Source organism: Rhinoderma darwinii, chromosome 2 (genome assembly GCF_050947455.1).
Source record: "Rhinoderma darwinii isolate aRhiDar2 chromosome 2, aRhiDar2.hap1, whole genome shotgun sequence".
NCBI classification, from domain to species: Eukaryota; Metazoa; Chordata; class Amphibia; order Anura; family Rhinodermatidae; genus Rhinoderma; species Rhinoderma darwinii.
In genome coordinates, this window is record NC_134688.1 from 352,647,294 (window position 1) to 352,670,379 (window position 23,086).

Here is a 23,086-nt window from a genome sequence, read left to right on the forward strand (position 1 = left end):
TAAATACTACTAGCCTCTGTTCGGTCAGGTTTCCACTGCTTTTTAACTGTAAGAATAGTGTAGTCTGGGGCAGCATTCCTTCCTGAAGAAGAGAAAAACAAAACTGAAACCTGACAGGAAACCGTACCTATTAACTTGGAAAAAGTCGTACAGATCTGTCATAGCTCATTTAATCACGGACGCTGTGACGCCAGTCTGAACAGAGCCTATCTTTGCAGATACTTTGCATTGAGTTTTATAAAGGTTTTGAGTAATTTTGCATTGTATTCTGCATTCATGGGCTTTGTTCACACCGTGCAGAACCATAATTGGATCCAGGAGAGCAGACCTAATAAGGCCTTCATTTATTTATTTATATATATATATATATATATATAATAAAATATTTTTTTTTAGCTTCTGTTCCTGGTTTTGGTTTAAATACGTGCAATATATAAAAAAAATAAAAAATCTGCACTGTGTGAACAAGGTCGTTAACATAGCTGCTATCAAAATGCTGCTGGTTGCCCTTGGAAAACACACATGGGTTCATTTCTACTCTGTTGTCTTGGCACGTTAGCTCTGTGTGGCAGTCATCTTGGATCCCACAATGCACTGCCCTTTTATTAACTGAAAACCAGCAGAATTATGAATTTAGCTTTAGACATGCATGCTGTTTTTCCCACATTTATCTGTACAACATTAAAGGCTATGCCCACCTTTGCAAGCCAAATTTATGTTCTTGTCTCCATGCATCTACAATGAAATGTGAAGCCACTTTGCAATAGACCCGAATTAGAAACATCCTATCGTTTTGCGTCTCCAGATCCTATGCATACCTATGCGTCTCCATGGTAACAGACAACAAATACTGTGTTGCCTAGATCTTTCATCTGTCGCCTACTTAATGCTAATGTACATTTGGAAGGTCAGCTAGAAATAGGAGACAGATGCCTGTATGACTGCAAGATCAGGCTACACAGGGTTTATCTGTTACCATGTAGTCACGTGGTCTCCATAGGAGCTGTAGACACAAGACGGTCACGTTTTTACTGAAGACTCTTTGCAAGGTTGCTTTGTTAATTTTATTGTAGCTGTATAGGGACAATTAAAATTGGTTGCAAAGGTATACATTGCCTGTGCTCCCCATGCTCCGGTAGGCATCTTAGGCGCAGGACAATCTGCATCTTGAATAATAGGAATGCCTGGATCCCTCGTTGGTTCCAAGGGTAACGATCCAGCACTTCTAAAATTAAAATCCAATATATATTGAAGCAATTCTATAAAACACATTGCATGAGAGGGTCACGTTACGCTTACATGTTTCAAACTTCCTTGTTAGTCATAAGTGATGTGAATACATAAGATTTAAAACCACAATGGACCAAATAACGTAAGTTTGGTTTTGGGCCAAATGCACACGATGAGTATTATGTGTGGATCTGCTGCCTGTATTTTCCTGCGGCAAATCTGCATCATAATACAGTACCGGTAATTGAGATTTTAAGTAATCTCCTCTACACTTGTCAGATACAATTCTGAGGCGGAAACGCATGATAAATTGACGTGCTGTGGATTTTTAAATGCACACCACAGGTCAATTTACGTCCGGAAAAATTCTACAACGTGTAGATGGGATTACTTGAAATCTCATTTACATCGCTTATACTGCCTATTTGCCGCAGGAAAATCTGTGTGACAAATCTGCACGTAATACGCAGCATTTTGCAAGGGGGCCTTAGGGGTACTGAAAAGCAGTGATTGTTGGGTCTTATTCTCCACTGCATTAGAAGCCCTAATAAGCAGCCAATCTTTGTACCCTCTTTTTCAATCTGAAATTAATCTTCATGTGAATAATTTTTCTAACAAGTTAAAAGATATTAACAGATTGAAAAAGAGGGTACAAAGATTGGCTGCTTATTAGGGCTTCTAATGCAGTGAGCAAGACCCAACAATCACTGCTTTTCATTACCCCTAAGCCAGACAAGAGACCTTCTAGTGGGACTGTTCTTTCCTACGACTTAAATCAATAATTTTGGTGAAATTTAGAGGTTTTTTTTTAGGGGCATCTCCCCATCCTCTTCCAGAATGAGTCATTACTCTGAACTTTAAGGTTTTCCTCCGCTTGATAACACTTTTGCAGCCATCTTTTAAAGGATTCGCTCTTCCCCAGTATGTTTTGCAGTTCTTTGAACAATAAAGGTTTGCCTCCGATAAAAAGGGACGTTTTTAATCATCTTGCAGCAGGTTTACATATAGCATCAATTCTTTTATCAAATGAGATATTCATCACGTGGTTTATGGAATTTTATTGCGTTAATAAAGAAAAAAAATAATAATAAGAATTGCACAACATATTTCAGCTATTGACGAAAAACCCCACCATCTTCTGATGTCGTCAGACACTTTGACCCACATGGGGGGGACCTAAGCAGATTCACCTTTTTTATGGCTTTGAAAACTTAAACAAATCAAAAAGGAAGTGGGGGGGGGGGCGAAATTGTCCTCTATTGAATGGAGAAGCCGCCTGAAAACTCTTATAAATACGAGGCGTCCAGTCTATGGAGAGATCTACTTTATATTAACATTATATTTTCCCTTTTTCATATCCTGCATTGTAAGTGTGTTGTATGACAGCATTTTGTATCGGCGTTCTGAGATGTTCATTATAGGGTGTATGTCACTGTGAGACAGAACTTATGTTGTTTGGTCCATTGGGGCTTTATATGTTGTGTTATCGCACCACCTCATGACTAGGAACATGGACGTTTGAAATGTAAGCGTAACGTGGACCTAGTGTTTGTTTGCATCGTGGTTTATGGAATTGCTCGGAATGGTCTAGTGCAGAAGGACAATGAAGCGGTTTAGGAAGCCATCCGTTACCATAGGTTATCTAAACTTTCTTGGTATACCCGTAATAAGCTTCTGTTATGTTCTTAAAGCACAATATTTGTTTCCTTTAGGAATATTATGAAGTTGATAAATGTATTTCTTTTTGCGGTTATTCCTGTACAGCTGGCTCTCAGGATCTCCATATAGCTTCTTTGCTATGTAGGTAAACTACTCTCTAGGTAATCATTCTTTTGGGGCTCCCTGTGTGCATTTCTCGTAGCCAAACTAACACAACTTGGATAAAAAGCACAGATATTACTAGGGAAGGGATTTTTTTTTTTTATCCGATTCACAGATGCTGCTCAAAGTCCCTCAAGAGACCAAACACAGGATACGGGCGGTTTGGAGCGGCAGAAGGTAAAACCTGGTGTTTGTTGACCTTGTACAGAGCCTCCCCTTCTCTGTACCTGCCAGCGTCGGATCTCCAGACCGCTTTTACAAACCACTTAGGTTCATCTGGAGTCCACGGAGCAGGGACAGAGTTACCCATCTCTGTTCCCTTTTTACTGTCACGGCTTCTCGTTCAGAGCTGTGAAAGGGATGCAGCAGTTTTTACCGGCCACCAGACAATTCTGTGTAGTAGAAAGTGAAAGCTAGATCCTCAGTGAAAATGTTAGAGCAGCGGCACAGATTAAACATTCATCTTAAATGATCTATTTTGATTGGTCCTGAACCAGTTAAATCACCGGTGCTGTATTTGCGTTAGACTATTTTGAGCCTTCAGGACTAGACACCATTTAGCCATTTTTAGCACGTGTTAGCTAAACTTCTTTAAGTTTGTTTTTTATTTATTGGGCTAGCGATGTGAATTTTGTGACGTATTTTTCTAAGACAATGCTGGTAATGCAGTATTAGCCTAAAACAGACCTTTTTATTTGTGATTATCATTGTCTACTGTAAATTTTGATATATTACATGTCTATTTCAGGGTAATTGGGTCAGGGCTAGCCTTACGACCATGATTGGTGTGGGGAGATTTTTTTTGATGGGTATTTTCTGTGTACTTAGAATTTGTTATTTATTTTTACTTTTTAAAAAAAAATGTTGTTATGTCTTGTCCCTATTTTATACACTACACTCATTGAGCATTTGTGTATAAGAGATCAGAGCAGACCAGAGCTGTGAAAAACACTTATCTTTTCTCAAGGGTGTCCGGCAGTCTCTGACTGCTGGGCATCTGGCATTTTAGTTGCCACTAAAGCCTGGCTATGGCGCAGGTTTTAAGGACCTGAACTGCCCATCGTATAAATACTGTGGGTGGTCGGCAACCAGTTAATGATGAACAAGGATATGAATAGCTTGATTCTGAGGGAGACAAAATACACATGCATCTAATGGGGGGTCACATACAAAAAACACCACCTCTGAATCCATTTCTATTCATAGGACAGTCAAGTCTCGGGCATTAGGTAGGTGGCCGGTATGTAATTGCTGCATCTCTTCTGAATACTATCATTATATTGGTGTTGATCTGTTTGTCTTTTGTTTCCCTCCGTTTTCTTAGAATTCTGATGAGTCTAGGAAAGAAGAGATCATGGACAGCGGGGTTACATCTTCCTCATCGCATAAACCGCTCGCAGAAGGTATGTTCATTAAACCCCAATCACTATTTCAACATATCTATCTTCATTCTTTGAGTCTTAATTCAAGTGGTGTATAAAATGTATGTACACAAGTGCAACTGAAATGGTTTCTCTAGTACCAAATAGTGTTTAATAAGTGTATAGTGGTAGAATTCATGAGATTTCTGTCTTCATGTGTCTGTTGTAGATGATGAAAATCCTGCCATTCTCAAGCAGGATGGGTTGGAGCTCTCCTTCGAAGAATGGGATGGTGCTGGTTTGCCCTGGTGGTTTTTGGGGAATCTAAGGACAAATTATAATCCCCTCAGTAATGGTTCCACAGACATCCCTTCTAACCAGGTAATATTTAAGGATGTCCTCTGATTTCTGTATGTGTTTATTCTCCTTTATTAGATTTAAACTGTCAATTAATCCTATTAATGGCCTTTGAAGGGATCCCGTCACCAGCATTTCACCTATTAAACCAGCAACACCTGTAGTGGGTGAAGAATAATTTCTATATAACCTATAATTGTCGGCTCTCTAGCTTTAGTATTCTGTTTTTTAGTGCTGCCACACTGTATGCTAATGAACATAAAGGAGTCATACCTTCAATCCTCAAGTCTTTCCGAGTTTACCCCGCCTCCTTAAATTTGATTGACAACTCCTCGCTTTCACCCAGCACACACAATCCTGCGCTTGTGCATTGATGTCCTCTTCTGGTGCGTACGCACAAAGGGACACCGGATTATTACGATAAAATGTGCAAAATGTTTGCAGACGGTTCTTTACAGTCGGAGGAGGAGTTTAGGAGCGGGGATAACGGCAATGAACTTTTGATAGCAGCGGCCAGTGAAGGATAAGTAAAGCTCAATAGGTGAAATGCTGGTGACCGGTTCCCTTTAAGGAGACTGTCACCAGTTTAATACTTCTCTGTCTCCTACCTAATCTAATAAACGCTTTGATGTAGGTAACCACTGTGGTGGTGGTGGTGTTTTAAAAACCTTTATTATTTGACAAGTTTAGTCTTAATAATAACTTTTTCTAAATGCCCAACTGGGTTTTTTTTTTTTTTGTTTTTTTTTTCCGTTTAACCAAGTGGGCGTTGTAAAGAAAAGTGTATGATGCTGACCAATCAGCGTCATACACTTCTCTTCATTCCAGCCCAGCTTTTATCACCGCACAGCGTGATCTCGCGTGACGGGGGAACGACCAGACATCGCCTCCAGCCATGCCAGGAAGGCTGCTGAGGAGGATATGAAACTGGTGACAGAGCCTCTTTAACCCCTTCAAGACACAGCCTGTTTTGGCCTTCAGGACACAGCCAATTTTTTCAAATCTGACATGTTTCACTTTATGTGGTAATAACTCCGGAATGCTTTTACCTATCCAAGCGATTCTGAGATTGTTTTCTCGTGACACATTGGACTTTATGTTACTGGCAAAATTTGCTCGATACATGAAGTATTTAATTGTGAAAAACACCAAAATTTAGCGAAAAATTGCAAAAATTAGCATTTTTCTAAATTTATATGTATCAGCTTGTAAGACAGATAGTAATACCACACAAAATTGTTGCTAATTAACATCACCCACATGTCTACTTTAGATTGGCATCGTTTTTTGAACAACCTTTTATTTTTCTATGACATCACAAGGCTTAGAACTTTAGCATCAATTTCTCACATTTTCAAGAAAATTTCAAAAGGCTATTTTTACAGGGGCCAGTTCAGTTGTGAAGTGGATTTTAGGGCCTTATATATTAGAAACCCTCGATAAGTCACCCCATTTTAAAAACTTCACCCCTCAAAGTATTCAAAACAGCATTTAGAAAGTTTCTTAACCCTTTAGATGTTTCACAGGAATTAAGGCAAAGTAGATGTGAAATGTTCAAATTTTTTTTTATTTTTTTGCAGAAATTCATTTTTCATCTATTTTTTTTGTAACAAAGTTTTACCAGAGAAATGCAACTCAATATCTATTGCCCAGATTCTGCAGTTTTTAGAAATACCCCACATGTGGCCCTAGTGCACTTATTGACTGAAGCACAGGCCTCAGAAACAAAGGAACACCTAGAGGATTTTGGGGCCTCCTTTTTATTAGAAAATATTTTAGGCTCCATGTCTGGTTTGAAAGGCTCTTGCGGCACCAAAACAGTGGAAATCCCCCAAAAGTGACCCCATTTTGGAAACTATACCCCTTGAGGAAATTATCTAGGGGTATAGTGAGCATTTTGACGCCGCAGGTTTTTTGCAGAAATTATTGGAAGTAGGCCGTGAAAATGAAAATCTACATTCTTTCAAAGAAAATTAGGTTTAGCTAATTTTTTCTAATTTCCACAAGGACTAAAAGGAGAAAATGCACCACTACTTTTGTAAAGCAATTTCTCCCGAGTAAAACAATACCCCGCATGTGGTCATAAACGGCTGTTTGGACACACGGCGGAGCTTAGAAGGGAAAGAGCGCCATTTGGCTTTTGGAGCTCAAATTTAGCAGGAATGGTTTGCGGAGACCACGTCGCATTTGCAAAGCCCCGAAGGGACCAAAACAGTGAAAACGCCAAAAAAGTGACTCCATTTAGGAAACTACACCCCATGAAGAATCCATCGAGGGGTGTAGTGAGCATTTTGAACCCACAGGGGTTTCATAGATTTTATTAGAATTGGGCAGTGAAGATAAAAAAAAATCCTTTTTTTCCAATAAGACGTAGCTTTAGCTCAACATTTTTCATTTTCTCAACAAATAAAGGAATAAAAGAACCCCAACATTTGTAAAGCAACTTCTCTGGAGTACGGCAATACCCCATTTGTGGTCATAAACTGCTGTTTGCGCATACGGCAAGGATCAGAAGAGGAGTGCCGTTTGGCTTTTGGAGCACAGATTTTGCTGGATTGGTTTCTTGACACCATGTCACATTTGCAAAGCTCCTAAGGTACCAGTACAGTGGAAACTCCCCAAAAGTGACTTGATTCACGAAACTACACCCCTTGAGGAATTCATCTAGGGGTGTAGTGAGCATTTTGACCCCACAGGTGTTTCATAGATTTTATTAGAATTGGGCAGTAAAAATTAAAAAAATCCTTTTTCTTCAATAAGACGTAGTTTTAGCTGAAAATGTTTCATATTCTCAACAAATAAATGAAAAAGAGCACCCCAACACTTGTAAAGCAACTTCTCCTGTGTACGGCAATACCACATATGTGGTCATAAACTGCTGTTTAGGCACAGAGTAGGGCTCAGAAGGGAAGGAGCGCCATTTGGCTTTTGGAGTACAGATTTTGCTGCATTGGTTTCTGGTCGCTATGTCGCATTTGCAAAGTCCCTGTGGATCCCCCCCAGAAGTGACCCCATTTTATAAACTACACCCCTCAAGGTATTCACCTAGGGGTGTAGTGAGCATATTAACCCCACAGGTGATTGGCAGAAATTGGTGTGCACTCGATGTTGCAGAGTGAAAATGGGTTTTCAATAGATATGCCAATATGTGGCGCCCAGCTTGTGCCACTGGAGACACACCCCAAAAATTATTAAAAGGGTTCTCCCGGGTATGGCGATGCCATATATGTGGAAGTAAACTGCTGTTTGGGCACACTGTATCGTTCAGAAGGGAGGTAGCGCCATTTGGCTTTTGGAGCGTGGATTTTGCTTGTAGTAGTTTTGTTTGGAGTCTTACTGGTGTTTCCGTTTATAATGTGGGGGTACATGTAAGGCGGGCGGAGTATATAAGGGGCATAGTCAGGTGGTATAGTGGGGTAAAAAAAAACAATAAAATAATCCATAGATGTGTGTTACGCTGTGACACAATCCTTTCTGGACAGGCCGGTGTCGCACTAATAAATGGTCTTTACTTATTCCCCTTTTGGTCCGCACTCCGCACCTTTGAAGTTTGGGGAATTTTGCTGGGTAGTGTTGTCCTGGTATAATACGGGCGCCCTCACTTCCAGCAGATATGTTTGGACCCTCCCCTTCCTGGTCCCCTAATTTTAGGGGCCTTGATAAATCGCCACTTGAAACAGAAGAAACGTTCCCCTCGGGCCGGCACAACTGCATATTTTTTATTTCCTGGCTTATTGGTGCCTTGACTAATTTTATTTTTTCATAGACTTAGTTGTATGAGGGCTGTTTTTTTTTGTGTGATGAGCTGTAGTTTTTATTGGTACCATTTTGGGGTGCATGCGACTTTTTGATCACTTGTTATCCTTTTTTTTTTTTGGGAGGCAAGGTGACCAAAAAACAGCAATTCTGGCATATTTTTTATTTTTTTTTTTTTATTTTTATACAGCGTTCACCATGCGTTATAAATTACATGTGACCTGTATTCTGCGGGTCAGTCCGATTCCGGTGATACCTCATTTATAGCACTTTTTGTTTTACAACTTTTTGCACAATAAAATAACTTTTGTAAAAAGAATGGATTTTTACTGTCGCCAAGTTGTGAGAGCCATAACGGTTTTACATTTTTCGTTGACGGAGCTGTATGAGGGCTTGATTTTAGCGAGACGAGTTATAGTTTTTATAGACACCATTTTTGGGTACATGCGACTTTTTGATCACTTAGTTCAGGTCGTTACGGTCGCAGCGATACCAAATATGTATGGCTTTATTATTTTTTCCAATAATGACTTGATAAGGGAAAAAGGGCGATCGTGTTTTGTGTTAAAATTTGAAACTTTTATTGTATTTTTTACAACTTTTTATTTTTACTTTTTTTTTACGCTTTTTTTTTACACTTTTCTTTAGTCCCACTAGGGAACTTGAAGGTCCAACTGTTTGTTTGATGTTCTAATACACTGCACTACCTATGTAGTGCAATGTATTAGAACTGTCAGTTGTTCACTGACAGCAAGCCGATCAGGCTCCGCCTCCGGGTGGGGCCTAATCTGCTAACGTAATGGCAGATAGGAAGCCATTGTTAGGCATCCTGTTGCCATAGTAGCAGTCGCCAGCCTTGCCATCGCATGGCAAGGCTGCCGATTGCATACAAACCACTATGATGCAGCGATTGCATTGAAGGGGTTAATGCCAGGAATCGGAGCTATCTCCGGTTCCTGGCGATAGATCGGGGTGTCCGCTGTAACATACAGCGGACACCCACTGCTGATGACGCCGGCTCAGCTGCTGAGCCGGCGCCATCTTGCCGATGGTACCCGAAGCGTCCTGGGCCCCGCCGACGACTGGGCATAGGAGGATTCCGTTACTGGCGGACCGGGAGGTAAGTATTAGCCCTCCGATCGCCTTTGCAGCCACGGCAACCCAGCGATCACGTTGCTGGGGTGCCGATGGATATAAACTCCTCACATGCTGCGATCTCTATTGAACGCAGCATGTGAGGGGTTAATCGGTCGGATCGGAGGCTAGCTCCGGTCCTGGCCGATACCTCAGGGTGCCAGCTGTAACATACAGCTGTCACCCGGCGGTGATGTCGCTGGCTCAGCTCCTGAGCCAGCTTCATCTCCATCACGTACAGTTACGTGAAGATGCGGGAAAAGGCCATCTCCCATGACGTAACTGTACGTGAAATGGCGGGAAGGGGTTAAGCTCCATTAAAATCAATAAGCCACGCTATTGTTCCTAGTTTATAGTATAACTCGCATACTTGCTACAATCACAGCTTAAAGGCCTTTAAGGTCAATGATCGGGAACACTCCTGTGTAAACAGGGCAACGATCAGCCGATGAATGAGCAAATGCTTGTTCCTCGACTGATCTGCTAGTTTATGCAGCAGTAAATATTATCGCTGTCGCCAGCACATCTCCCTGTGTAAACAGGGAGAAGTGCTGCCGACATGATGCAAATGAGCGATCGTGGTACCACGATCGCTCGACCCCATGCATAGCCAAGCATTGCTCCTTGTGAAAGGAGCAAATAAACCACGATCAGCGAGCTACCACGTTGATCAGTGCTCAATTTCACGGCCCATGTCGGACCGTTTAATAGGAACTTTACACAGGCACGTGCATCTGTAGCATTGAATACAAGTCATCCAGATGCATACTTGGGTATACAACAGCACTAGATTACCCTTACATTAGTTCAAAGTTAAAGGCTATGTACGTCTTTGAGGATGATGTGTTTTTTTTTTTGTTTGTTTTTTTGTTTCTTTCAATGTTTTGTGTGATTTTTAACCAACTTTTAAATTGCCTTTTAATACATTTATTTATTTATTTTTTACTTTTTAAGATACCGCTTTTATGTATGCTGTATGGTTCTGTCAAAGCCTCGACCGTCAGTTCACCTGAGCTGATGACTCGACTAAAAGCTGGCGTCAGACAAACAGAATCCAGCTAATAATGATCACATCTGTTATTAACTTAGATATGATCATTATTAGCTGGAACCTACGTGTCAGAGACACACAAGACCAGCTTTCAGCCAAGCTGTCAGTTCAACTGAACTGACTGAATCGGCTTTGACTGAACGATACAGCTTATTTTTATACAGGATACATAGAAAGCTGTATCTTAAAAAAAAAAAAAAAAAAAATGACACCACTGATTTATTTAAATGAAAAAAGTTCTCTTCAAAGGTATACATAGCTTTTAGACATAATGTATGTAATACAAGTGGTACACAGAACATTAGGACAATTTTACTGCGCAGCGTTGTTCTAAGGTGATGGCATGAGTTCATGCTTCTATGGATATGCTTTTGATTTACTGTGAAAGTTGTCTTTGTCAATTACCTTCTCTTCCACATTGCAGGACATAGATACAGCCCTTGTTTCCGATACCACCGATGACTTGTGGTTCCTAAATGACAGTCGGTCAGATCAAATTAATGTGGAGGTTAAAGTGGAAAGTCTGGACTCTCAAGATAGTGAGAGTGAAGATGTGAGAGACAAAGGAAAGAAAGTGAGTTTTTAATCTTCAGGTTTTTTTTTACCACTCCTCTTAGCCACGACCCTTTCTCTCAATACTATAAAAAGTGACAAAACACACGAACTTCTCTCTGCCAAAAAAATTTGCTTTTTGTTCCTTTTCCACCGCTTTTACCACTTTTCTAAATGGTAAAAGGAGCTTAACTAAAGCAGACGTGATCCCTGTGGCCTACGCATTCACTTTAACTTACGCCAGAAACTGGAGTAATTTAAAGTACAAATGTATGCCAGCTCTTGGCTGGCGCAGATTTCACTCTCTGGCGAACAGACAGCCGAAGATTCAACTTATTTATTAAAGAGGCTCTGTCACCAGATTTTGCAACCCCTATCTGCTATTGCAGCAGATCGGCGCAGCAATGTAGATTACAGTAACGTTTTTATTTTTAAAAAACGAGCATTTTTGGCCACGTTATGACCATTTTTGTATTTATGCAAATGAGGCTTGCAAAAGTCCAACTGGGCATGTTTAAAGTAAAAGTCCAAGTGGGCGTGTATTATGTGCGTACATCGGGGCGTTTTTACTACTTTTACTAGCTGGGCGTTCTGACGAGAAGTATCAGCCACTTCTCTTCAGAACGCCCAGCTTCTGGCAGTGCAGACACAGCCGTGTTCTCGAGAGATCACGCTGTGACGTCACTCACTTCCTGCCCCAGGTCCTGCATCGTGTCGGCCACATCGGCACCAGAGGCTACAGTTGATTCTGCAGCAGCATCAGCGTTTGCAGGTAAGTAGCTACATCGACTTACCTGCAAACGCCGATGCTGCTGCAGAATCAACTGTAGCCTCTGGTGCCGATGTGTCCTCGCTCGTCCGACAAGATGCAGGACCTGGGGCAGGAAGTGAGTGACGACACAGCGTGATCTTTCGAGAACACGCTGTGTCTGCACTGCCAGAAGCTGGGCGTTGTGAAGAGAAGTGGATGATACTTCTCGTCAGAACGCCCAGCTAGTAAAAGTAGTAAACACGCCCCGATGTACACACATAATACACGCCCACTTGGACTTTTACTTTAAACACGCCCACTTGGACTTTTGCAAGCCTCATTTGCATAACTACAAAAATGGTCATAACTTGGCCAAAAATGCTCGTTTTTTAAAAATAAAAACGTTACTGTAATCTACATTGCAGCGCCGATCTGCTGCAATAGCAAATAGGGGTTGCAAAATCTGGTGACAGAGCCTCTTTAAGAGCCGTGCACATCTTAATAAATTTGTTTCGCTTGTTTCCTATTAAGACTAACGTATGAAACTCCAGTCTTAATAACCCCCCCCCCCCATCTAAATTATTTGGTGCATTATTCTCCTGTCATTTTTTCCTCGCAATTTGCTCAGTAAATGTTGCTTCAATGTAAAAGGCCCTACTTACAGTTCCCAGCAGGATGCACATAAGCCACAATGTTATATTAGGGAGGTCATGCAGTTGCAAACCCCCCCCCCCCTTCCCCCCTTGAGTGTCAGACACCTTTTGAAACTTTCATAATCTCCTCCCTTGGTCACGTACTTGTTTGTCAGAGCCCACAATTGCAGATATAAGCATGTCATGAATTGTGTTTCTTGGTATTTCTCAGGTGATCGAGCTGACCATTTATGGAGATGATTTAGAGGACACACAAAGTTTGAGTGATGATACAGATACAGAAATCGCTGCTGAGGTTTGCATCTTTGCTTATAGTAAAATGATTTCCAGTCTCCTACAATGTTTTACCTGACAGTCTGCTGTTATCTGAGGGTATGTTCACACGGCGAGGGTCCGTAACGGCTGAAATTACGGGGATGTTTCAGCCTGAAAACATCCCCGTAATTTCAGCCGTACCGACATGTGCAGGCGCTTGAACGCCGCGTCAATTACGGCCGTAATTAGCGCTGCTATTCATTGGAGTCAATGAATAGCGGCTCCAATTACGGCCAAAGAAGTGACAGGTCACTTCTTCTACGCGGGCGTCTATTTACGCGCCGTCATTTGACAGCGGCGCGTAAATATACGCCTCGTGTGAACAGACAAACGTCTGCCCATTGCTTTCAATGGGCAGATGTTTGTCAGCGCTATTGAGGCGCTATTTTCAGACGTAATTCGGGGCCAAAACGCCCGAATTACGTCCGTAAATAGGCCGTGTGAACATACCCTAAGGGTATGTTCATACGCACTGTTTTCAGATGTAATTCGGGCGTTTTGCGCCTCGAATTACACCTGAAAAAACGGCTCCATTACGCCTACAAACGTCTGCCCATTGCTTTCAACGATGTTCTGTTCCCACGAGGTGTAATTTTACGCATCGCTGTCAAAAGACGGCGCGTAAAAAGACGCCCGAATCAAAGAAGTGCACGTCACTTCTTGGGATGATTTTGGAGCCGTTTTTCATTGACTCCATTGAAAAACCGCTCCAATAACGTCCGTAAAATACGCAGCGAAAAACGCGAGTAACAAAAACGTCTGAAAATCAGTAGAATTTCAGACGTATTTTGCTACTGCGTGTGAACATTCCCTTACGGTACTGAAGAAAACTTATTTTCTATCTACTTATGTGTTGCTCTATAATCCCCTCTATTTGTTTGCTATGAGGGGTTAATTAAACAATGAATAAGATTATATCTCATTCTGTCTCTCTTCAGGACTGCTGGCAGTGCACCAATTGCCATAAATTGAATTCCCCTTCAAAACGTTACTGCTTCCGCTGCTGGGCGTTGCGCAAGGACTGGTACGCAGACTGTCCACCTCTCACTCATACACTTTCCACACCTACACTGCCAGTAAAAGTCAATTCCCTGGAAATGAACGATGACATGGACATTCCTGACTGCCGCAGAACAGTTTCTGCCCCCATGGTTCGTAGAACAGGCAATGATAACAAATCCCAAGCTTCTTTCTTAGAGCCCTTAGACCTGGCCTCTGATCTCCGGAATCTCTCGGAAAGCACGGACACTCTTCTTGGCTCTGAAGAAGCATCACTGGACTCTAGTCGCCCCTTATTGGAACCTTGCAAGCTGTGCCACCGGCGCCCACGTAATGGCAATGTAGTACATGGGCGTACAGCCCACTTGGTGACATGTTTTCTGTGTGCATGCAATCTGAAGAAGACTCGAAAGGGATGTCCTGTGTGCCAAAAACCAATACAAATGGTGGTAAAAACATACGTGGCATAACTTGGGAGGAGCGCTGCTGTCTGACTTAAAGACCTCCAGCGTTTTGCCTTTAACTTCAAATCTTTGTGTTTTCTTTCTTAAGCACCTTTTTGTTACTGAAGGAGACCTGGGTAGCGACATTGTGGATGTTTTCATATTGTTTACCTGGAGGGGTGAAATGTTTCCCTTATTTCAGTCTCCAGATCTGACCATGCGTTCTCACTGCCATGATTACTGAAGTGTTTTCTGTTGCGGCGCCGCTTAAGTCCCCACCGTGCGCAGAAAATAAAAACGTTTGTAGAGAGTATTTATAAAGATGTAAGAATATATAAAGGAGAAATATGTATATCTATTTATAACTGGACTTTACGGTTTGATGTGCCTGAAGTCCCTGTTCAAGCCCCTTCCGGACAGGTTTGGTTTTTTTCAGCACTCCCTCACAATGCAACTATAGTTGACAATGCATAAAAGGAAGTTATTATAAGATTCTCATTAATATAAAGCATTTTCAAGAAACTTATGGTTTATCTGCCTATGGCTCCACTGTGTCGTCAGGGGGCCAAACATTTTATTTTTTCTGTTTTATGTATAGGTGTTAACGTTTGCCAATGCGTTCTCTTTTGACTTTTATATAGGAGTTTTATAAAATGTTTCACATCAAATTTTTATTTTTTTTTTGTCCTTTTTATTTTTTTTTGTCCTTTTTTATTGAAAATGTAATACAAAGCTGTTACTTGTTTGATCTGTGTGAGAGGATATTTCATGCCTATTCACTGACTCAGTATAACTTGAAAGGAGCTTTGATTTCATTTGGGTTACCTTAAACGATGTGATGCAAATCACTCTACTTGTTGGACCTAAAGGGAACCCGTCACGTTGAAAGAGTGGTCCCATAAGGAGGCGGCATGTTATACAGCAGAAGTAGCTGAACATATTGGTCTATATTTTTGTAGGGAAAATATTCAGTATAACTTGTCATTTATTGATTTAAACCTCTGTGGGCGGTTCTCCTTGATGACTGACAGCCTTGCCTGTTTAATTGTACATACATACATAGATAGCTGTCAATCACTGAGTGGGAACGCCCACTGGACTCCTAAGCCCAAAATGAGCAAAAGTTTATATCCATAAACTACAAGTTATACTGAATATTTTTCCACAAAATATATATCAATCTGCTCAGCTACTTCTGCTCTATAACATACTGCCTGCAGATCAGACCGCGTTTTCAACGGGACCAGTTTTATTAAAGGGGTTATTCACCTTTTTGCTGTTGCTACCTACACAGCAGGTGAATGACTTGTGCACCAATAAGGGGCACTATAGTAATATGTCTATTTGCAGTCCTATAGCTTACCTTTTGATTGTGTTGGCACAAACGGCCAAATATGATGCCTGTTTAATGGGCAATTCACGCATCATCATTGTGCACCTTCCTTCTTCTATTGCAATTCTGTAACCAATATTGTAACTTGTAACAAATAAAAGCTTTTAGTCTTTTAAAGGGGTTTCTCAGCCAGTAAAAATCGATGGCCTTTCCTAAGGATAGGCCATCAATAGCTGATGGGTCCGACTCTCAGGATCCCCACCAATCAGCTGTTTTAAAGGGAAAGCGGCGCTCGAGATGAGTGCTGCACCCCCTTCAAAACAGTTGATCAGCGGCGGTCCCGGGAGTTGCATCCCGACCCATCAGCTATTAATGACCTATCCAGAGGACAGGCCGTCAATTTTTACTGGCTGAGAAACCCCTTTAAGCTACCCACATATCTTGCTGCAGTTATTTGAGACTGTAAGGGCAAATAGCAGTAGCCATGATTGGTTGAATGTAATTGTATTCTCTATTGATCAGACATTAATGCATCTGTGACCAACTAACTACTTTTTGGTTTGTTATTCCACACGTGTGACTGGGTTATTATTCTCTGCATATGTGGGGAACGGGGAATGGTTTTAATTTTGCGCCTCAGAGGTTTGGAAAACTTGACAAGATTATAGTTTGTTTTTACACATGTGGACAACTAAAGAAGATGTGAAAGTGTGTGTTCAACCACTGAGCTTGTGATTCTCCGTATACAACAAGCCTAGTGCTTATTCATGTCTGTTCTTTTTATTAATGTATACAGGTGAAGATGAGACCTATTTGCACTATATAAACTTTGTGTAGTAAGCTAGTCTGCATTTGTTGGAAAATATGGGCGCTTTAAGATTGTGGTTATAACATTTTGTTGGGTTCTTCCTCCTTATATTTCTCGAAAATAAAGTATTTTACAAAGTTATTTTGCTTGCCGTGTTCGTTTACAAATTGTAAAATCCAGAGGGAAGGTGAAATGTGATATATCCCCAACTTGGGCTTCAGTCCTCACCAGTGTTACATCATGTTCTCATGGGATTTCAGCTAGTGAGAGTTTAATTCTGGTATTTCTGCAGACAAAGAGAATTAAAAAAACAAAAAAATGGTGTTCATGCTACACAACTAACATGGTATTGTACGTAAACAGTCAGTGTACACAAACAATCAATGTAACGGTGGGATCTCACTCGCCTATTAGTCGTGCTTTTTAGGCATTTATTAGACTGGGAAAATGTATGTGGTACTGGTGGATTCGACATCCTAAAGTCTGCACACGGGTGTCTCCAAATAGAATCCCTTGTAAAAAAAGGAACCTCAACAAAAGGGACGGTTTTACCTGCACTGTCAGACTAAACCTTTTTAACCCTTTCCCTCTTTTGGCCACTTTTGACCTTCCTGACAGCCTCCTTTTTCAAATCTGACATGTTTCACTTTATGTGGTAATAACTTCATAATGCTTTCACCTATCCAAGCGATTCTGCTGTTTTCTCGTGACACATTGGACTTTATGTTACTGGAAAAATTTGCTCGATACATTCAGTATTTAATTGTGAAAAACTCCAAAATTTAGCGAAAAATTGCAAAAATTTGCATTTTTCTAAATTTAAATGTATCTGCTTGTAAGACAGGCAGTTATACCACACAATTGTTGCTAATTAACTTCCCCATACGTCTACTTTAGATTGGCATCAGTTTTTGAACATTTCTTTTATTTTCTAGGACGTTACAAGGCTTAGAACTTTAGCTGCAATTTCTCACATTTTCAAGAAAACGGCAAAAGGCTATTTTTACAAGGACCAGTTCGGTTGTGAAGTGTTTTTGAGGGGCTTATATATTAGAAATCCCCAATAAGTCACCCCATTTTAAAAACTTCACCCTCAAAGTATTCAGAACAGCATTTAGAAAGTTTTTTTTAACCCTTTAGACATTTCACAGGAATTAAAGCACTGTAGAGTTAAAGTTTACAAATTAAATTTTTCAGAAATTCATTTCTAATCCATTTTTTTGGTAACACAAAGTTTTACCAAAGAAATGCAACTCAATATTTATTGCCCTGGTTCTGAAGATTTAGGAAATATCCCACATGTGGTCCTAGTGTGCTAATGTACTGACGCACAGGCCTCCGAAGCAAAGAAGCACCTAGTGGATTTTGGGGCCTTCTTTTTATTAGAATATATTTTAGGCACCATGTCAGGTTTGAAGGGCTCTTGCGGTGCCAAAACAGTGGAAATCCCCCAAAAGCGACCCAATTTGGGAAACTACACGCCTCAAGGAAATTATCTAGGGGTATTGTGAGCATTTTGACCCCACAGGTTTATTGCAGAAATTATTGGAAGTAGGCTTTTCAAAGAAAATGTAGGTTTAGCAAAAATGTTTTCATTTCTACAAAGACTAAAGGGGAAAAAGCATTGCAAAATTTGTAAATCAATTTCTCCCGCGTAAAACAATACCCCACATGTGGTAATAAATGGCTGTTTGGACACACGGCAGGGCTTAGAAGGGAAAGAGCGCCATTTGGCTTTTGGAGCTCAAATTTAGCAGGAATGGTTTGCGGAGACCATGTAGCATTTGCCCCTGAGGGTACAAAACAATGAAAGCCCAAAAAGTGACTCCGTTTTGGAAACTACACCCCTTGAGGAATTCATCTATCGGTGTAGTGAGCATTTTGACCCCACAGATGTGTCATAAAATGTATTCGAATTGGGCAGTGAAATAAAAAACAATCCTTTCTCTTCAATAGGACGTAGCTTTAGCTCAAATTTTTTTATTTTCTCAACAAATAAAGGAAAAAAAAAAGAACATTTGTAAATCAATTTCTCCCGAGTACGGCAATACCCCATATGTGGTCATAAACTGCTGTTTGGACACACAGTAGGGCTCAGTAGGGAAGGAGCGGCTTTTGGAGTGCAGATTTTGCTGGATTGGTTTTTGGTTGCTATGTCGCATTTGCAAAGCCCCTGTGGGACCAAAACCATGAACCTTCCCAGAAGTGACCACATTTTGAAAACTACACCCCTCAAGGTATTCACCTAGGGGTGTAGTGAGTATGTTAAACACGCAGGTGTTTTGCAGAAATGAGTGTGCACTCAATGTTGCAGAGTGAAACTTTTTTTTTTTTTTCAATAGATATGCCAATATGTGGTGCCCAGCTTGTGCCACCTGAACAAGACAGCTCTCTAATTATTATGCAGTGTTTCCTGGTTTTAGAAACACCCTACATGTGGCCCTAACCTTTTGCTTGGACACTCGACAGGGCTCAGGAGTGAAAGAGTACCATGTAAAATTGAGGCCTAATTTGGTGATTTACAAAGTATTGGTTCACAATTGCAGGGACTCTGATGTGAAGTAATAAAATAAATCCCTGAGAAGTGACCCCTTTTTGGAAACTCCACCCTTCAAGGCATTTATTAAGGGGTTTAGTGAGCATTTTCACCCTATAGGACTTTTCCATAAAAGATTGCGCTGCAGATGGTGCAAAGTAAAAATTATTTTTTTTTCCCTAGATATGCCATTTCAGTTGCAAATGTGTTGTGCCCCGCTTGTGCCACTGAAGACACACCCCAATTTTTTTTTAAAAGGGTTCTTTCAGGTATGATGATGATGCCATATATGTGGAATTAAACAGCTGTGGGGGCACACTGTAGGGTTCAGAGGGGAGAGAGCACCATTTGGCTTTTGGAGCATGGATTTGCTTGGTAGTAGTTTTGTTTGAGTATTGCTGGTGTTTCCGTAAATATGTAAGCTGGGCAGAGGGGCATAGTCAGGTGGTATAATTGGGTTACTAAAAAACAGTAAAATAATCCATAGATGTGTGTTACGCTGTGACACAATCCTTTCTGATTTAATTTTAAATTACATTTTTTTCCAATAAGATGTCGTTATAGTTAAAAAAATTTCCATAAAGGAGAAAAAAGGAACACATTGACTAGCCCAAAGAGAAATGGCACAACACTTTGTGGACTGATGAAAGCAGAATTTTCCTTTTTTGGGTCTAGTGGCCGCAGACCGTATGTTAGGCGACCCCCGAGCACTGAATTCAAGCACCGTACACTGTGAAGACAGTAAAGCATGGTGCTGCAAAAATCATGTTGCCCAATGCCGAAGAAGAAATGCCCTTGAAATGGGTGTTTCAACACGATAATGACGCAAAACACACCAGTAAGCGAACAACATCTTGGTTACAGACAAACAGGAGGTAATGGAGTCACGTTTTCTGGACTGAAATACCTGCTCAGAGGTGCCAGAAGCTGGTCGACTCCATGCAACACAGATGTCAAACAGTTCTCAGAAACAATGGTTATGCCACTAAATATTAGTCCAGTAAACTGAAATCCTGAAACATTTCCATAAAATTTGTTTTTAAAGAAAACGGCTGGCACTGGTTGTTTTTATTTCTTGTTATTTTTTTTTGTTATTTTTTTTAAGAGCCTAATATTCCTATTTCTTTACTTTCTGTAAAAAATAAACACAAACTGGATAAATGTTATTGTTTTTTATTTAGAATTGAATGTGTAGTATTTCCAATGCATTTAGGCAAATAAGTTATCATTTTGCGCTTTATTTGCTGCTAGTTTTTATTATTTTTTTTGTTTTTTTTTAAAGCACTGCTGTCGTTTTGTTTGGGGTTTTACTTGTATTTCCGTTTATAATGTAGTTGCATATGTAGGCTGTGCGGAGTACATCAGGGGCATAATAATAAAAGTAATAATCCATAGATGTGTGGTACACTTTGAAGCAATCCTTTATGAACATTCCAGAGGCACTGATAAATGGTGTCCATACTTATTTCCCTTTTGGAACACACTGCACACTTTTTGAGAACTCTCCTCCGTTGTAGTTTTTGAAAGTGTTCGGCCCTCCCCATGCTGGTTCTTAAATATTAGTCCTTGATAAGGACTTCTTGAAACTGAAGGAATGTTCCCTTCTGGCTTGCAAATCAGGATGGGTTTTTTTCATTCCCGCCTTTCTAGAGCCATAATTGTATTTTTTTCCATCTACGTAGCCATATAAGCGCTTTTTTTTTTTTTTTTTTACATGTGGCTTTTTGATGACTTTTTAATCCATTTTTAGGATGTCCAGGTGACCAAAAAACAGGTATTCTGTCTTTTTTTTTTTTTTCTCGCCATTCACTGCGCAGTATAAATTGCATTTAAGTTTATTCAGTGGATCAATACAATTATGGCAAATCCAAATTTATATAGTTTTTCTGTTTTACTACAGGAAGGAATGTTTTATCCTAGCTTGCACATCAGGATGTTTTTCCATCCCCATCTTAACTCGAGCCATAAAGTTGTTGTTTTTTTATATATATTACGGTCGGTGGAGCGTGTGAGGGCTTGATTTTTTTTGCAGGGCAAGCAGTAATATTTTTTTTTTTATCGGTAACATTTTGGGACACACAGGCTTTTTGATCACTCTTATTTAAAGAGGCTCTGTCACCAGATTTTGCAGCCCCTATCTGCTATTGCAGCAGATCGGCGCTGCAATGTAGATTACACTAACGTTTTTATTTTTAAAAAACGAGCATTTTTGGCCAAGTTATGACCATTTTCGTATTTATGCAAATGAGGCTTGCAAAAGTACAACTGGGCGTGTTGAAAAGTAAAAGTACAACTGGGCGTGTATTATGTGTGTTACATCGGGGCGTGTTTACTACTTTTACTAGCTGGGCGTTGTGTATAGAAGTGTCATCCACTTCTCTTCACAACGCCCAGCTTCTGGCAGTGCAGCACTGTGACGTCACTCACAGGTCCTGCATCGTGTCGGCACCAGAGGCTACAGATGATTCTGCAGCAGCATCGGCGTTTGCAGGTAAGTCGATGTAGCTACTTACCTGCAAATGCTGATGCTGCTGCAGAATCAAGTGTAGCCTCAGGTGCCGACACGATGCAGGACCTGTGAGTGACGTCACAGTGCTGCACTGCCAGAAGCTGGGCGTTGTGAAGAGAAGTGGATGACACTTCTATACACAACGCCCAGCTAGTAAAAGTAGTAAACACGCCCCGATGTACGCACACATAATACACGCCCAGTTGTACTTTTACTTTTCAACACGCCCAGTTGTACTTTTGCAAGCCTCATTTGCATAAATACGAAAATGGTCATAACTTGGCTAAAAATGCTCGTTTTTTAAAAATAAAAACGTTACTGTAATCTACATTGCAGCGCCGATCTGCTGCAATAGCAGATAGGGGCTGCAAAATCTGGTGACAGAGCCTCTTTAAAAAAAAAAATTCCCCAGAAACCAGCAATTCTGACATTTTTCTTTTTGGGGCATTCACCGTGTGCCATAGAAAAATAGCTTTATTCTGCAGGTCGATACAATTACGGCGATACCAAACTATATAGTTTTTTGGTCTTTGGACAATAAAATCCCTTTTTTTTTCTGTGTTGCTATAACTTTTGCGTCAACTAAGCTGTGTGAGGGCTTGTTTTTTGCGGGGTAGTTTTATTGGTACCATTTTGGGGTAAATGCAACTTTTTTTTTGGGATACGATAGGACCATATAAAATTTAATGAGTAGCTCTAGTCTATTGAATTCCTTTAGTCAATGATTTATCATTCACTACAAAAAAAAATTGTAGGTCTAGCCCCAGCCTAAAATGAAATGTTAAACCCAAAGACGGTTTGGATTGGATTTTCATTAGTGATCAGCTGGATACAGAACATCGTGGTTGGAGCTTTCCACCATTTGATTCTGAAGTGATGTATCAAACTATACAGGCTAACAAGTCTGAGATTGGCATAGTCCAGGAAAAAACTTCTTGCCCCAATTCATAATTACATACTGAAATTTAAAACTTTATATGTTCATTTTGTTAAACCAGTATAAAGGGGGCAGTTTAACCCCTCAAATGCCGCTGTCAATAGCGACCGCGGCATTTAAGTGATTGACACAGAGGGAGGGGACTCCCGTTGGCTCCCAGGGAAAAATCGCAGGGTGCTGATGGTTGCAATGGCAACCAGGAAGCCTAGCAGGCCGAGGCAGGACGGAATAGGCTCAACTGTCAGTTGTAAAATGACAGACAGGGTATGTACACACGCAGTGTTTTCAGACGTAATTCAGGCGTTTTACACCTGAAAAAATGCCCCTAATACGCCTACAAACATCTGCCCATTGCTTTCAATGCAAATTACGATGTTCTGTTCCCACGAGCCTTTATTTTACGCTTCGCTGTCAAAATACAGCGCGTAAAAAGATGGCTCGTCAAAAGAAGTGCAGAACACTTGGGAAGTTTTTGGAGGTGGTTTTCATTGACTCCATTGAAAACAAGCTCCAAAAACAGCCGTAAAAAACGCCGCGGAA

At 40.7% G+C, this 23,086-nt stretch overlaps 1 protein-coding gene across 2 annotated transcripts in view; it reads left to right on the forward strand.

Annotated features, from left to right (window-relative positions):
- Positions 1-16,705, forward strand: part of MDM4 (MDM4 regulator of p53) — a 53,898-nt gene extending 37,193 nt beyond the window's left edge. For both annotated transcript variants that reach the window (XM_075853748.1, XM_075853750.1), the window contains exons 6-11: positions 3,167-3,228; positions 4,376-4,454; positions 4,642-4,793; positions 11,135-11,284; positions 12,878-12,961; positions 13,920-16,705. In XM_075853748.1, the coding sequence (XP_075709863.1) occupies positions 3,167-3,228; positions 4,376-4,454; positions 4,642-4,793; positions 11,135-11,284; positions 12,878-12,961; positions 13,920-14,450 (1,058 nt within the window). In that variant the 3' untranslated portion in view covers positions 14,451-16,705. The remainder of the gene's footprint in view (positions 1-3,166; positions 3,229-4,375; positions 4,455-4,641; positions 4,794-11,134; positions 11,285-12,877; positions 12,962-13,919) is intronic.
- The last annotated feature ends 6,381 nt before the right edge of the window (positions 16,706-23,086 follow it).